General features: G+C 41.0%; 1 protein-coding gene across 1 annotated transcript; it reads right to left on the reverse strand.

The window, feature by feature from the left end:
* Positions 1-1,803: 1,803 nt before the first annotated feature.
* LOC137287036 (uncharacterized) lies at positions 1,804-9,346 on the reverse strand. Its single transcript, XM_067819144.1, has 12 exons — positions 8,982-9,346; positions 8,583-8,742; positions 7,823-7,993; positions 7,128-7,219; positions 6,646-6,872; positions 5,538-5,788; positions 5,148-5,370; positions 4,541-4,636; positions 4,195-4,406; positions 3,619-3,819; positions 3,173-3,347; positions 1,804-2,255 (listed from the first exon to the last, which is right to left on the reverse strand). Exons 1-12 carry the CDS (start codon positions 9,272-9,274, stop codon positions 2,140-2,142), a joined length of 2,217 nt encoding a protein of 738 aa, XP_067675245.1. The 5' UTR covers positions 9,275-9,346; the 3' UTR covers positions 1,804-2,139.
* Positions 9,347-14,950: the final 5,604 nt, after the last annotated feature.

Below are 14,950 nucleotides of genomic sequence, written 5' to 3' on the forward strand. Positions count from 1 at the left end.
TTACGGGTACCCATTTTGCAGCTGGGTGAACTGAGACAATGTGGATCTAAGGATCTTGTCCAAAGATACCACGCAAATGTGCAGACCTCGGGATCCGAACCTAGATGCTCCACCGGGGATAATAATAAGCAGGCGCCTTACCGCTGCACTTTAGCGTTCCACAATATGTTTAAGTAACTGTAAACATGCGAAGTATAGTATACCTGAACACTGGGTATCTGTTGTGAAGTTGCAAACTGTACATGTGTGACTTTAATGTTGTCAACCATCTGACTGTAAACGTCAAATCTAGTGAGATGACATGACATCTCTGAAAGAGACAAGACAAACTGACGCGTGATTGATAATGTCACGTCGGTCGGTATCAGGACTGTCAGGAGAGGCGGAAAGGCGGAAATCGTCTGCGAATTCTATCCAGTGAAATTCGACCCCATTCTCCTTGTAAAGCTTGGACCAGTTTTGTAAGTGTCTGTGGTTGAGTTGAGTTCATTTACCACTCTGCATGAACTCAAAAACACGAAGTACAAACTGTGTCAAGGAACATAAAAGCATATAACTGTTCAGTCTGGTTTCCGTTCAATTACGTTAATATCCCCAGTGACCTGTCTCAGTCGACAATAACCCGACATGTTAATGTTTGTCATTGGCGGAGCCAAGGCGGCGTGCAAAAAGTTTGCAAAATTCTGTGTCCTAGCCTATCACTACTGAGAGAATAGTTTTTCGAGCAGGTGGCAGTTTAATTCAGTTTTCTTTGAGAAGCATTTTAGAAGTTTTATTGGTGACAACTTATAACTTCTTTATAACAATGAGTGCGAGGTACTAACACCGTTATGTAGCACGTACCTACACCGAAACGTCGCACTCATTGTTATAAAGAAGTTGACTATCCATAGAACGTCACACTCGTAGCAATGACGACATTGACACTGTATAGAATGGTTATATATATGGTTCTTCCTGATGCAATTTCACCGGAAGGGCATAGCGTGTGCGGATAATTCCAGAATTAGGTCTGTTAGTGAACAGACATTCGGATTTGAGCAGTTCTACATCACTAAGAACCATCCTACACTTACACATATGATTATTTTGATTTGTAATTGTAGCGTACACTCACAAGCACACGCACACGCACGTGTGTTGATGACTGAAGCCGTGGTGACTGAGTATGTTAGACTTTGTTTACTTGCAATTAACAACCTTGAATGGTAGCCGAAAAAATTACAAGAAAGTATCCTGGGAATGCGATCTTCCAAATCCAACACGTGTTACATTTGACAACTTTCCAAAAGGCAACATGTTATCATATCATTCCATTCAAAGTGTGTTGCTTGTAAAGCCCCAGCTGTAATACTAGTGATAGGGCGTCAGTAATGGCCAAAGGTCACTACGCCTTAGGAATAGTTGTGTTTGTGTCTCTGCCACAGTGTTCTTCAAATTGTTTCACACGATACCGAAAACGGTTTTCATTGACGGAAAGGTCTGCAAATGGATTCCGAGAAAGCAAACCTAGCATGCTCTCTCTAAATTCAAGAAGTATTTCCGATCTGCCAACATTCTTCGAAATATCAGCTGTACCTGCTTCTTCGAGTGACATTTTAGAAGTTGGGAAGAACATTCCTCATATTCCTGTTTGAGAAAGGAACAAGAATCTGTACTGAAACGTTACACTCGCAATAGGAAAGAATTTGCTATTCACAATTTTGTCAATGCAGGTTATAGATTATACCTACCGTGACTGCAGATACCCAGTATGTTTAATTTTATGAACCTAATGTCTGTCAACTAGCCAGAATATGGTCGTATAATGAAAGGATTGAATTTATTAATTATGACGAGAAATGATTTCATCATGGACTGATAAAGCGGACTACCTTATTTCCACAATCCAACCGTCCTTGTTAAACCTGGCCTTGTCCATTACAGCCAATATTTCACATCGTCGAAGACACAGCTACAGTCTGAACACAGATTTTTTTATCGTTAACTAGAGTGCCTTGTTTCTATGCTTTGGTAAGCACCATTCTGATGCTCTCAGATCTCTAAACACCTACTTAATACATATGTCGAAGGTGGTGCATGCCACGTTTATCATCTGCTGCTACATGACATGTATAATTGAAAACGTAAACTAAATAATTAATATCGACCAAGTATTTTTTGTCCCATGACCGTGAACTGGCCATGAATGACATTAGAGATGATGGCTGGTTGGACGTTTGGCTGCTGACCTCCTACCCAGAACGACATGACGCCTAAAAAGAAAAAGGATGTGCGTTAATTTGTTGTTGCATGTATAATCGCTCAGAAAATATCACCCGCTATGTCAGACTACACAAGATAACTACGAAATGATATAAGAAATGATAACAGAATCACTTTTATGGATGTTTGGGTGAGTGAGTGAGTGAGTGAGTGAGTTCAGTTTACTTCAGATGGTGTGTACTTGTTATCGAATCAGCCTGTATGTGCTGCACTCTGACAGCGTGAGTTGGAATCCCACTTGGACCTCAACGCCCAAAAGTGCTGGAATCTGTACGTTACGTGAACATAATACTGTTAGATGGTGAAATGCATCCCTAAAACCACGAGAGAATTAAATCAGATTCCGTATTTAGATTTGCAGGGTTGCTCATGAGTCACAACGGTTAGGTACGGTATGGAGACGAAAAATCCCCATAGACTGGCACAATATTCATGAGGGCAAGGTCGGATATAAGATTAACGAATCCAACGATGGCCAGGCTGGAACCCCATATGATGCCGGTTTGGCGAGGGTAGAGTGGTGTGATGTAAGTCACTGAAGCTAGACCACGTGACTCAGTTTCCACGTGTGGTACAAGCCTGCCCTGTCTGTTCGTGAAGTTGAGGTTCGAGAGATGGACTGAGACTGGGAAAAACCACGTGAGCATAAACATGGTGTTGCGTTTATCTTCGAATGTGTGTGTGCCAGTACTAGAATGTTATTTGGCCAGTTAGGAGTCACGGTCGCCCGAACTGCCACTACTTAACTAAGCATTCTGCAGAGGACCAAGCGAGTGGAACGCTCAATATGGAACGGCTATAATTAGTATGTAACTGGGTTAGGGTTTACTGAAGCCCAAATCTTAGATTATCCCTGTGTTTTGTTCATGTGGTAAAAGTAGTTCGTCACCATGAAGAGATGACTTACCTGGTTCAACAACCCATCCCTTCTCGTCAGTCCACACTGCCATAGATTCAGCTGAGATGGTGAAATTCCACTGAGTCTGAACGCCCCGTGGTGCAAACACTCTGTTGAATGCCACCAGCTGAAGCTGTGGAACTGTCACAGTAGCGTTAGACCAGGATATATACACCTGGACGACCTGAAATCAAGCCACGACTCCAGCTAGTCAATGTACGATGTCCGAGTATCCACTGGTCATACACGTTTCAACAGGAGTTAGGCGTCAACGACATTATTAGCGGTTATACGCATAAACTGTATTATCTTACGTGTTGCAAAAATATGCCGCATATATTTATTCTAAACTGACGATGAGCCTAATGAGGTCGGAGGGAGGAAGGACGATGAAATCATGTTTACGACACTGTTGCATTATCAGGCAACAGATGTTTTCTTTCAGAACTCCATACCTCATCGCCATCAAAGGAGCCTTGATTGACAAAGAGGACAGCACCAGTGAAGTCAGTCCCGGCTGTCACATGATCGGGATACTCCAAAATGTCGTAGAAGAAGCTGGTGTAGGACAGGCCGTAGCCGAAGGGGAAGAGAACTGGATACGTGGCGTACCGGTATGTGCGTTCAACCATTGAGTAGTTGGTCATGTCAGGCACCTTGTGAAAGAATATGGGCTGGTTCATAGGCTGGTATACCCACCGATGGTGTACACATCCTGTTTTGTGTTTGCGATTGGAACGATGGTAAGTTACATTGGACTTACTTTCCAACCTGGTCAGCAATTGAAAGCGAATACTGGCTAGTCACAGAGCAGGTTGTTGATTGGTGATCATATTACCAATATATTGAATCTCAATCTCAGAACCAACCAATAAGCTATAGCTGTCTCTGTAGATGTGATATTGTTATTAATGTAACGCACATTTCACTGAATAATATTTTGAATTCAGAATACAAGGCAAACTGACTTAACGAATGTCTGCTCAAGAACAGGTCAAATGTCCAGTGGCGAAACCAGGGTGAGATCCTACCATGTGCATATACTTTGGCCAAGTGACCGGAAGTCTTCCGGCAGGAACTGAGTTTGGTCCCTCTGCTAAGAGTACTCTTCGAAGTGCCTCGCCTGTTGACTGGGCTGGGAAAAATAGTTCCACGATAACCTGTACATTTGAACTCTCGACAGCCCATGTAATGTTGAGAGGTCCAGCATTGAAAAGAAGGAGGATGACTTTGGCACCAGACGCTGGAATTAGAACAATTAGATCTTGTTACCTGGAGATAGATAGTGAGACTTGATTAGTGAACACTTTGAAATCATCAGGAGCTGAACAAATTGAACAATAATCGTAACAATTGTGTATTCCATCTCCCACGTACCCTTCCCGGCGTTGACGGCATCCTGCAGCAGCTGCAGCTGTTGTCCAGGGAGATCCAGGTTGGCCTTGTCGTTGGCCTCAGATTCAAGTTCCTGACCTGAATGCAAACGTTCTCATAGAAACTTCGCCTGTTGGGTAGGTCTTGCAATAATCTTGTTTGTCAATATGGATCATACACACATTTATGCCAAGTCTTTATATATTATATTTAATCGTTGTGAAAAATACGATACAAAAATGCAGATGAGCTTCGTTTTAACTCAAAAGGTAGTCTTGCAAGTGACAGAGAAATATATTTCTGAGCTTGTGAGTGATTCAGTTGTGGTTAATGCCGCTTTGAACCAGTTATTATAAGGCAGTTTTAGAAACCCAAATGTTTATCAGTTTATTAAAGCCAAACGAATAAACACAATAACAGTTGGTCCTACAGCGGGCGACAACTTTGATCTCTTAGCAAATAGTATGAAGAGATGCCTAACATTGGATTTACATTGTTTCAGAGCGTAAAACACATGAACTAAGTTGGAATATGGCCTATCAGATACTACGTGCAAGGGTGCCCTAACGTTGGTTCATAGACAGCTATAACAACACAGGCATTAACTCACCTGTTCCAAGACACACAAATATGAGATCGGAGCCAGTTGCTGCTGTCTGGATTTCCTGGGAGTTATATTGAATGCATTTGTTGTCGGTGCATCCGGCACCATACCTCACTGTAGACCAGATGGACTGTACGCCTTGTAATGGCCTGGTAGTGTATGTTGGGTTAATTGTTGGAGTATAGTCTCCAAACATTTGATATGTATTGTTGGCCATTGGTCCGACAACCTGTTGGACAAGAATGAAGCATGCAACTTCCTGTGCAAGTTTTCATCTTCACAATTTAAAAGAATAGGGATGGTAAGAACACAGGAAGTGTTCATCTTAAATTTCAGCGTAAATACCATTCTTGAAAATACGATTACAAAAGAGTTTCCTCAATCTCATATACCTACCGCCACACTTTTGTAGCTCGATGGTTTTAAGGGAAGAATTTTGTCGTTTTTCAGCAGCACAAATGTCTTCAATGCTGCCTCAACAGAGAGATTCCTGTGAGCCTCGCCCTGGACTATTGACATGTTCAACTTTGTGTATTGATTCATTTCCGGTGGGTCAAACTCTCCAAGCCTCATTCTGACGTTGAATAATGTCTTCACACTGGTCCTGACTTCGTCTTCAGTAAGTTTCCCTTGTTTCACAGCATCAACTATAAGCCAAACAACAGCACCGATAGCTTACCTTGACATAATGTTTCGTTCATTGTGGAAGAAACAATTCTTTGGCATCAACGGAAGTGTATTGTTGCTAACTTAAATGGAACTGACAGTTACATTAACTGCTTAATATGTTCATGTACATATCTGAACACGTTTATATGGAAAACCGAAATACTTCAATTTAACGCTGAACAAATCTTAGTGCCATGACATGTCTTTGCCCATTATTAACAGGTACTCGAATTCCTGGTAATTTTCATGGTGTTTCTAAATGTCACATATAAGCTTCCAAGGCATTGTGTTTCCTGAATAGTTCAAAGGTTCTATCCACAGTTTGAATAACCGGGATGATTATGCAATGAAACGGATCGATTCGACGTGAAAGGAATAAGATTGAAGAACATTTTACGCATACAGTCTTTGTTGTAGCGGTGTATTTTGTATCTCATTGTGGCATAAACAGCTATTGGTGCTGCTTTATCTTAATGCACCCTAACCCGATTTGAACTAAATTGTATATGCACAAAAACATCAGACAAGAGATGTGACAAGATAATTTCCACATCCATAAGACTTCGATTGTACAATTGTGACTACTTAGTATATCATGAGTATATGTTTGTTTATTAGTATTACAGATGTACTATATTGTTTGTAAACAATGTCTGGAACAGACAGTCCAGTGATTGCCACCATACGATACGATGGCAGCATCGTTTGTGGACATGTGCGTACTGGATATAGTTCAAGTATCAATGTCTAAAATAAGACACAATGATGAGCTAAAACAGACTACTAAGGAAACAAAATACGACTCGTTCACTTCAAATCCATTGCATGCTCGTACCCACTGAAAAGAACACCGGTTCATCTTTGTTATAAGATAACTCGAGGTTAGATCCTGCCTTCACACATGCTGCGACAGTGTCCACACTGTTGTTGAGGTAGTGGTGTTCGGTGATGATGTTCTCAATAGCAGCTTCGTCACTGACCACGTAGCCCTTGAAACCCCATTCAGTTCTCAGGATATCTGTCAGAAGCTTCTTGTTCGCACATGCTGGAACTCCGTTGATGCTTTCAAACAAAGAATTCACGTGATGAAGTGGATACGTAACATGCCATGGAATATTATGCATGAATGCACGCACGCACACACATACATACATACATACATACATACATACATACATACATACATACATACATACATACATACATACATACATACATACATACATACATACATACATACATACAGATAGACATGGACGCTTTAGGAGTAATGTGTTGTCGGTATATTAGACTGTGTATCGGTTACTTTGTAGCCACCTATTATAGCTACACATGAGGCTGTAGGTCCCGGCCTTGACACAGGAGCGGAAGGCTGGTAGGAACGTTGTGCGCCAGTCCCTTTCAGACACCTGAAATGATTAATTCTGTATTCCAAAAGCATAAAATGACAACATTTCTTTTATTCCTTGATATCACTTAGAACTTAACAGTATGTATAAATGTTTCGTCTTTATCGAGGAATAAAGTCATAGTTTACATTCATTCTGATTGTGTGTTTTATATCTACACACCAAACAGCATTCCTACCAAAGCTACCAGCGAAGATCTTGTTCGAATTGATCTTCAGACACCATGCTTTTCGTAAGAGGCGATCGTGTGGTTAGGCTGGCTGACTTAGTTGACTCATTCATAGATAAACTGAGTAGAGCGATGCTCATGCTGTTGATCAGTGGATTGATTTGACCGGACTCGATTACTTACAGACCTCATGCCACGTAGCTGGTATATTGCTAGTGTGGCGTAAAACTAGACACACTCACTCCCACCAAAAGAATAATGCCAGGAAACACTTATATGCAAACTCACAAGTTTTGGATTTCGATTAGCGAAATAAGTCCTTCACAGGCATTTCTGGTGATCCACCAACATTAATATTGCTGGAATGTTAATAAAAGCAGCGTAAAACTAAACTCGCTGTAACTTAGTATCAGGAGTGCATTTTAAAAGGTTACCTTTGCATCAAACGATGCGCGTGAGACAGGTATATTCTCAGGACCGCCGTGGACATTGAAGTGTTTGCAGCCAGCGTTGGCTCTGACGTAGCGAGGATCATTTCCCTGAAGTCCATTCACGAAATTGGCAGCAAGGACTCCTGACAAGAATGGATCTTCTCCATATGTTTCCTATAGGAAAAAACAGACCAGCCTTTGAAAACTTGCAAAAATCTGAGCAAGCAGCCATTTAGTTTGGCAGGCACACAGACATGATCTGATATTGAGGAGTGGAGGATGCGCGGTCCGCGCGAAGATGTAAGTCCATTTCCTCTCTGGACAGTGAACGAAGAACACGTGGCGCAAGAGTAAAGGTAAAGTTTCACTATTTTGCAAATATGTAGAAATTTACACATATTTCTGGAATATCTTGTAACCCTCTATATGTTTTTTTTGCAATTGCGCGTTAAGCGAGTTCAACCTCATGAGAGACGAAACAAGATCGCGGAAAATGACTATTTAAACACTGTTTATGACATCTTATTCAGCAGCTTATTCTTGGATATAATTATTTCAGGTCTTCATTCAAAGTTTAGGCGCCAGTGATTTTTCAATTATCGTCGAAAAATCAAACTTATTAAAAGTTAAACTGACGTCTTAAGGTGGCAAAGACTAAGAAAGTATTCCTTAATTCCATGCATGTGCTGATATTGTTTTCTGTTGGTGCCGCTGCAAGGGCAATTCTTTAATTTCATGCAAGTGACTTTTAGATTAAACCGACCTGATTTCTTCCCCACCTGGGATCTCTCGCGATGTTGATGACCGGACTGAAACAGCTGATTCCTTTGTGGTCGCCATATGTCTCGTACTTTGTGTAGTTATTATACTTGGCTCTCACTTCCTCACCAGTGGCCTGGGCCACTCGGAATATCAGATCTGGGCTACATGAAGGACGAAACAGTTTCAAACGTTTCGTCACGTAAACGTTTAACTACTATAAATTAGTATGTATCGTGACTTGCAGGAAATACAAGGTCAGGGGTATTTCAGAGCTTGTCCAGTTGTTTTATGTAGCTGGGCCAGCTCTGTATTTCATCCAGATAAGGATTTTCATATTCATGTAGTAAGTGTATAAACTGGAAAAGACAAGAACATCCAAATGACAGAATTAATGTCTTACCTAAATGAGGCGCCAAGTCCTATGGCCTGGGGGAAGGAGGTAGCTTCACCAGCCCCTACGTCTCCTCGGAGACACTCGGTGTTCCAGGAATATGGTTTGATATCCAGTCGAGGTATAGCAGGGGCGGGGCCGGCTTGAGGACCAGCACCACCACGTGTCATCTGTAGCTTGATCTCGTCCAGGGTGAGACGACCAACGAGGTCGTTCACTCTGTCCTCCCAGGCTAGGGAGGTGTTCCTAAAGGGATAGTCCCCTAGCACGAGGGGGGCAAGGGCGAGAAGAAGGATAATCATTGTGTGTGTACGACTCTGAGAGAATGACTGTGTGTGGACTAAGAACTGATTTGTTACGGGGACGACATGACCCATTTTATCTGTGGCTACATACTTGCCATACCAAGACATGATAACTAGTATGAAGATTATTAGATAAGACAAGAAGGGCAACCATTCTCATCTTCTAAATACTTAGCTAAGGTTGTGTCAAGCATGATCTCAGCTGGATTCTAAATTTATAACCAGTGAGTCTTTTGTCCATTACCATTAAGTGTATATAAAGTATAAGTTTTAGTTTAAGGTTTCTTTTACTCCTGGCCTCCATTTGCCCACGCCTACTTTTATTGAACACCAACTGATTACTGTCTTTCTTTGGCAACTGTTATCAGTTTTGTTAAGATATATAATATAAAAACAGGCGGAACTCAGCAAATGACCATAAGTAAGGAAATGCAGAAAATATTGACACAACACGTGTTTCCCTCAATTTTCAACTGTGCCTTCGGCAAATAACTGCTGATTATACTGTGACATATCGTGATTAGGATATCGCCATGTAACGTACACAAATGAAGAAGCGTTGCCGTTATGGCACGGCATAGTATATAGAATGACAAAGGTAGAAGTTGCAATAATCAGTTTTAACTTTTCATTTAAATTCATAGTATTTAGATTTGGAACATTTTATCTAATGCAATGTAAACGTTTCGGACATAGAAGGGGTATGTATCTAGATATATAGACTAGATCCATATGTTTTCGCTTATCGTGCACTTTAAACAGCGTCTTTCTGTCTGTGTCTGTTCCATGCAGGTTGCAAAAGTACTGTAAGTCCCAATGGTCCCTAGTATGGTGATCTACCTTCAGTTGTTGGCGACCTATAGCCTGTTTTATACATTGTATCGTCCTCTCTAGTTAAAATATTTTAGATTTCATGACTAGTTTTAACGTCATCGCTATATGGCTGTAATATTGCCGATGCGATGTAAAATTTTAACTCACTCACTCACTGTGTCTGTTGGTTTCTCTTTCTCTTTAATCATTAATTGCCAGTAGTCTGTATTGGTGATGTTTGTCAAAATAGAGGTAAGTTGTTAAAGACAATAAAAAGGTTCGCATGCACACACGTTAAATGCCTTTGCGCTCAAGGCGACAGATTAACACTCAGCATTCAACTGCCTAGAAAGTAAAGCTTGCTATTTCCCTTTTAAAGTAACTGGTGATCTTTGCTTTTGGCATTTGGGTTTCCAAACTCGCTCGGAATGTCATTTTAGAACAAGTTTGAAAACCGGCCACTTTATTCTTTCACTGCATGCAGCTGGTGGCCCTGCTCAGCTGTATAACCGAGTCAAAATATTGAAAATTCTTGTCCCTTTGCAATATGATTCTTTATCAAAACCATGGAGCACTACCTCGGTGTATGTTAATTGACACTATCAGCTGGTTTTCGAACGGTAAGTAAGGAACGTATGAGAACGTTATGCTACAGATTCAAGGCATTGTGAAGACAGTGATGGTTATACAATGAAGTTAGTGACTGATATAACGCTACAGTTTTGCATCAGTTACAACCACCATTTCATCTTGCGGTATTGAAGGCAGAGACTTGTCAAAAATAATAATTTTTGTTTCGACTGATCTTTTTGGATATATTTACCCACTAAGATAGTTATGTCAACATAATTCGAAATGTGGGTAGGTAAGGAAGATCCTTGTTCCAGAGTTGCACGAATGTGCAGAGATGAGGAGACTTTAACACGTGCAAATTATATTGCTTTCCTAGCCCTAAGATAAACGCAATTCAAATTGAGCAGGGAGCTTAAAATGCTCTTGCGATGTTGGATGTAGATGTATAAATATTAACTGAAACGGTTGATGATGCAAAAGCTCTTCTACTCTTTTTGCAGTGAAAAACTAAACATCCCTGGCCTTGAAGAAACAACATGGCAAACCATCATACTAAATGTTTTGAACTATATCTATTCTTTAACTGATTCTTTGATGTCTGAACAATCGTTGATGTAAATATTCGCGTTTTGTGAGTGACTTAGCAATATTTCAGCTATATGGCGGCGGTCTGTAAATAATCGAGTCTCGACCAGACAATCTAGTGATCGACATGAGCATTTGCGCGATTGGGAACATGTGTCAACCAAGTCATGATCAGCGAGCCTGACCACCCGATCCCTCTTACATGCATAGTCGCCTCTAAAGGCAAGCACGGGTTGCTGGAGGTCTATTTTACCCCGAACCTTTACGGGTCTCCGTGTCTTGTAAATATCAAATGTACATACATGTATATGTAACTGACTGAGTTTACAATTATTTAATCTTCGAATATCTTTTGGAGGAAAGAAGACATTCATTCATTCATTCATTCAATCATTCGTTCATTTCCAATTCAACATTATACTTTGCCGACCATGTTACAATAGTGAATGCCAGTTCAACAGGGTGTACCAAATTGTCGGTACACTCCATGTCATCATGGTCTTATATAGCTCACATTCCCATCCTGAATGTGCTATATCCGTTGAAGTTAACCAAGTAAATAGCCAGTGTATTTAAAATAATTGAAAAAATATAGCATGACCTTTTTATTAATATCCACCATGCTGGACTGCAGAGTCACACGCTGCGGTTGTTGTCGTTTTATTCCCTCACAGGGCAATACTGATGTTATTGGTCAGTTAATCTGCTTCTTGAACATCAAGCCAGTGGTTGAGTTTAGCCAGCGAAATCATGTGCACAGTAAATGAGAAAAGATGGCATAGTTCTTGTATTTTAATATTAATATCGACCAAGGACTTTGAATTGGCCAGCAAGGACATTGGACCCTACACCTGACCTCCTGCCCATAATGAAATGACACCTGAAAAAACAATGATATTGATTCTATACATAGCATTACGTTGATAATTACTGACAACAGATAATTTTACAACAGATAAAGAGATCTGTTCACAATAGCTGTTTGTTTATAACATCAGCCACTGGAGTTCGGTCCCAGTCTCGATACACTCTGCCATCACCAAATGTTAAATACCTGCACATTCAGCATACCTGGTTCAACAACCCATCCATCTTGTTCAGTCCACACCGCCATGGTTTCAGTCGAGATAGTAAACTGTGACAGTGGCATTAGACCAGGATATATACACATGGATAACCTGAAAACGTTGCGTCATTCCGATACTCATCATTGACAGCGTTCCCGCTCTGTCTATAATCGTGAATTGTCTGGTCCAGACTCAATTATTTAAAGACCGCCGCCATATAGCTGGAACATTGCTGAGTGCGGCGTGAAACTAAACTCACTCATCATCATTGACATCGTTCCCGCACTGTGTGCAATAGATCGAAGGACCGTCAACTAGTCTTCCCAGTCTGTCGGTATTATCCCATTCTTTTCACGTGATGCGACTGAAGGGGTCTGATGGTTTGGCTCGTTCCAGTTACGAAGACTGGCGCCCATGAAATCAGTCATTGGATTGTCTGGTCCATGTTCGATTATTTATAAACATTGTTAATTTTATACCAGATCACTGCCTTTTGTCGCAGTTTCGACTTCCTGGCGGACATAATGCGTACACTTGGTGTCCAAGCAGCCAGCTCCATACCTGACTGTAGACCAGACAGACTGTACACCTTGTAGAGGGGTGGTGGTGTATTTAGGGTCCATGTCAGGTGTATAGTCTCCAAACAGTGCTTCAGGATTGTTGGTCATTGGTCCCTCCTAATGGTGGACATTACCTGGCTTCAGATAAATATATCAAAATATGCCACACGCCCAGCTTAGAATGTGAAAATATGAACGAAATTCAGGTTGATCTCTTGTGGATATATATGTGTATCTTCATCGGCAAAGTATATTTTGAAAGACATCGTTTCCCTGTGGTAATTTATCAGTGATGCGATGCGAAAAAGTTTTTTTTCCCATGTCGATAGGTATACAACCGTGTGTTACACATTTGTGAGTCATAAATACTTCAACTATGTACTTTGGCATGTGAGACTGCCAAACACTTCATGCTTCGGATCTCATCCTACTACAGGTTAACAAAAAGAAGCCTCTCTCCAAAGTAAACTCTAACACGAATAATATATTCGTACCGAGCAACATAAACACGGACTGAGATATGTTTGGTGACAGTTCACGGTTGCACCCAGCATTCACAGCCGCTGCAACAGTGTCGACGCTGTTGTTGAGGTAGTGGTGATGGTAGATGATGTTCTCAGTGGCACCTTTCGTCGCTGATCACATAACCCTTGAAACCCCACTCTGCTCTCAGAATATCCGTCAGAAGCTTTTTGTTGGCAGATGCTGGAACGCCGTTAATTCTTTGAACATAAGATATACACATGAGGGAATTACAAAGACTCACCACTGTTACCAATAACAAGAGACAGTTTGTCTACCATGGGTCTCATCAAATCGTGTTTGTTTTCTTGCTAAAAGGCGTCTCACACTCTATAGAGCTGGTACTTTCGGCAAGCAGCCGCCAATTTTGGTAGGACTAGGACTATTAATCATGGAGTAACGACCCGTTAATAAAACGGATCATGTGGCTTTTAAATTTGTACACTACATTTTGCCATTGCACATGAGGTTGTAAGTCACGGCCTTGACACAGGCGTGGAACGCTGGGAGACAGGTAGTGCGCCAGTCTCTTTCGGACATCTGTCAAACAAGTGTGTAGTGCTATTGTTGCTTTTCCAATACTTATGCAAACTCAGGAGAGGCACATCAAAATGTGTTTCAAATACAGTACAAATATTCACTAAAGTAGTTTTACACTTATATTTCATTGTCTTCTGTGATGGGCAGAAACAGCATGGACATGGTTTTCTAATTGTTATTTAATGAGTGAGCACACGTAGAATCCTACAGACAGGGACATTATATACGAAGGTCAACTTCAGACGCCAATACGTTCTCGTTTTCTTGAGAAGCAGAAAGTTGAACTAACTATTCACACTCAATATATTTGCAGTCTTCTCGTGAATAAGCCATATTTATTTCACGGTGTTGTTGTCACTGTGATGTGCTGTTTACAAGTGTTTCATATGACACAAAGTGACCTCCAGTGTTTAACGTCAAGCGAGTAGCGAGAAACAGGTATATTTCCAGGACCTCCAAGAACATCAAAGTGTTTGCAGCCGGCGTTTGCTCTGACATAGCGGGGTCGTTTCCCTGGAGACCCTTTACGAAGTTTGTAGCAAAGACTCCACTCAGAAATCTGAACATAAAGGTTAATTATGTTTCTTCGGAAAGTTTGCAATAATTAACTGTTAACTAGTATTGTAAAAAAGAACCAGCTGGGGTCCATGTTGGAAGCAAAGGTACTGTTAGTCCCCATGGTCCCCAGTATGGTGATCTACTCCAGTTGTTGGCAACAGTATATCCTATTTCATATTGTATTGTCTTCACAGGTTAAAGTTCTGGATTATCATGCTAGTTTTCGATCTATAATTGTGGTCTTCTATATATTGTACTGTCCTTCGTTGACAGGGTTTAAAAAGATAGCTTTATGTCTTAAGAATCTATTACTGGTTTTAGGCACGATATGGCTGAAACACTGCTGATGTGACTTACCTCCGCTTACTCACTCACTATGGTCAAAAGGATCCTACTGGGTGAAGCTAAAACATATGTATTCATTGTAAATCAGCACACTGGAGCATTAGAAGCAT

Source organism: Haliotis asinina, chromosome 6 (assembly GCF_037392515.1).
Source record: "Haliotis asinina isolate JCU_RB_2024 chromosome 6, JCU_Hal_asi_v2, whole genome shotgun sequence".
In the NCBI taxonomy this organism is placed as follows: domain Eukaryota; kingdom Metazoa; phylum Mollusca; class Gastropoda; order Lepetellida; family Haliotidae; genus Haliotis; species Haliotis asinina.

Bases quoted from the DNA above. Each gene is read 5' to 3' on its own strand.
- LOC137287036 (XM_067819144.1), bottom strand. From the start codon at position 9,274: ATGATTATCCTTCTTCTCGCCCTTGCCCCCCTCGTGCTAGGGGACTAT. The intron at 4,637-5,147 runs GTGAGTTAATGC...GTTTGCATTCAG, and splicing joins ATTTGTGTGTCTTGGAACAG to GTCAGGAACTTGAATCTGAG. The intron at 3,348-3,618 runs GTATGGAGTTCT...GCTTGATTTCAG, and splicing joins GCTCCTTTGATGGCGATGAG to GTCGTCCAGGTGTATATATC.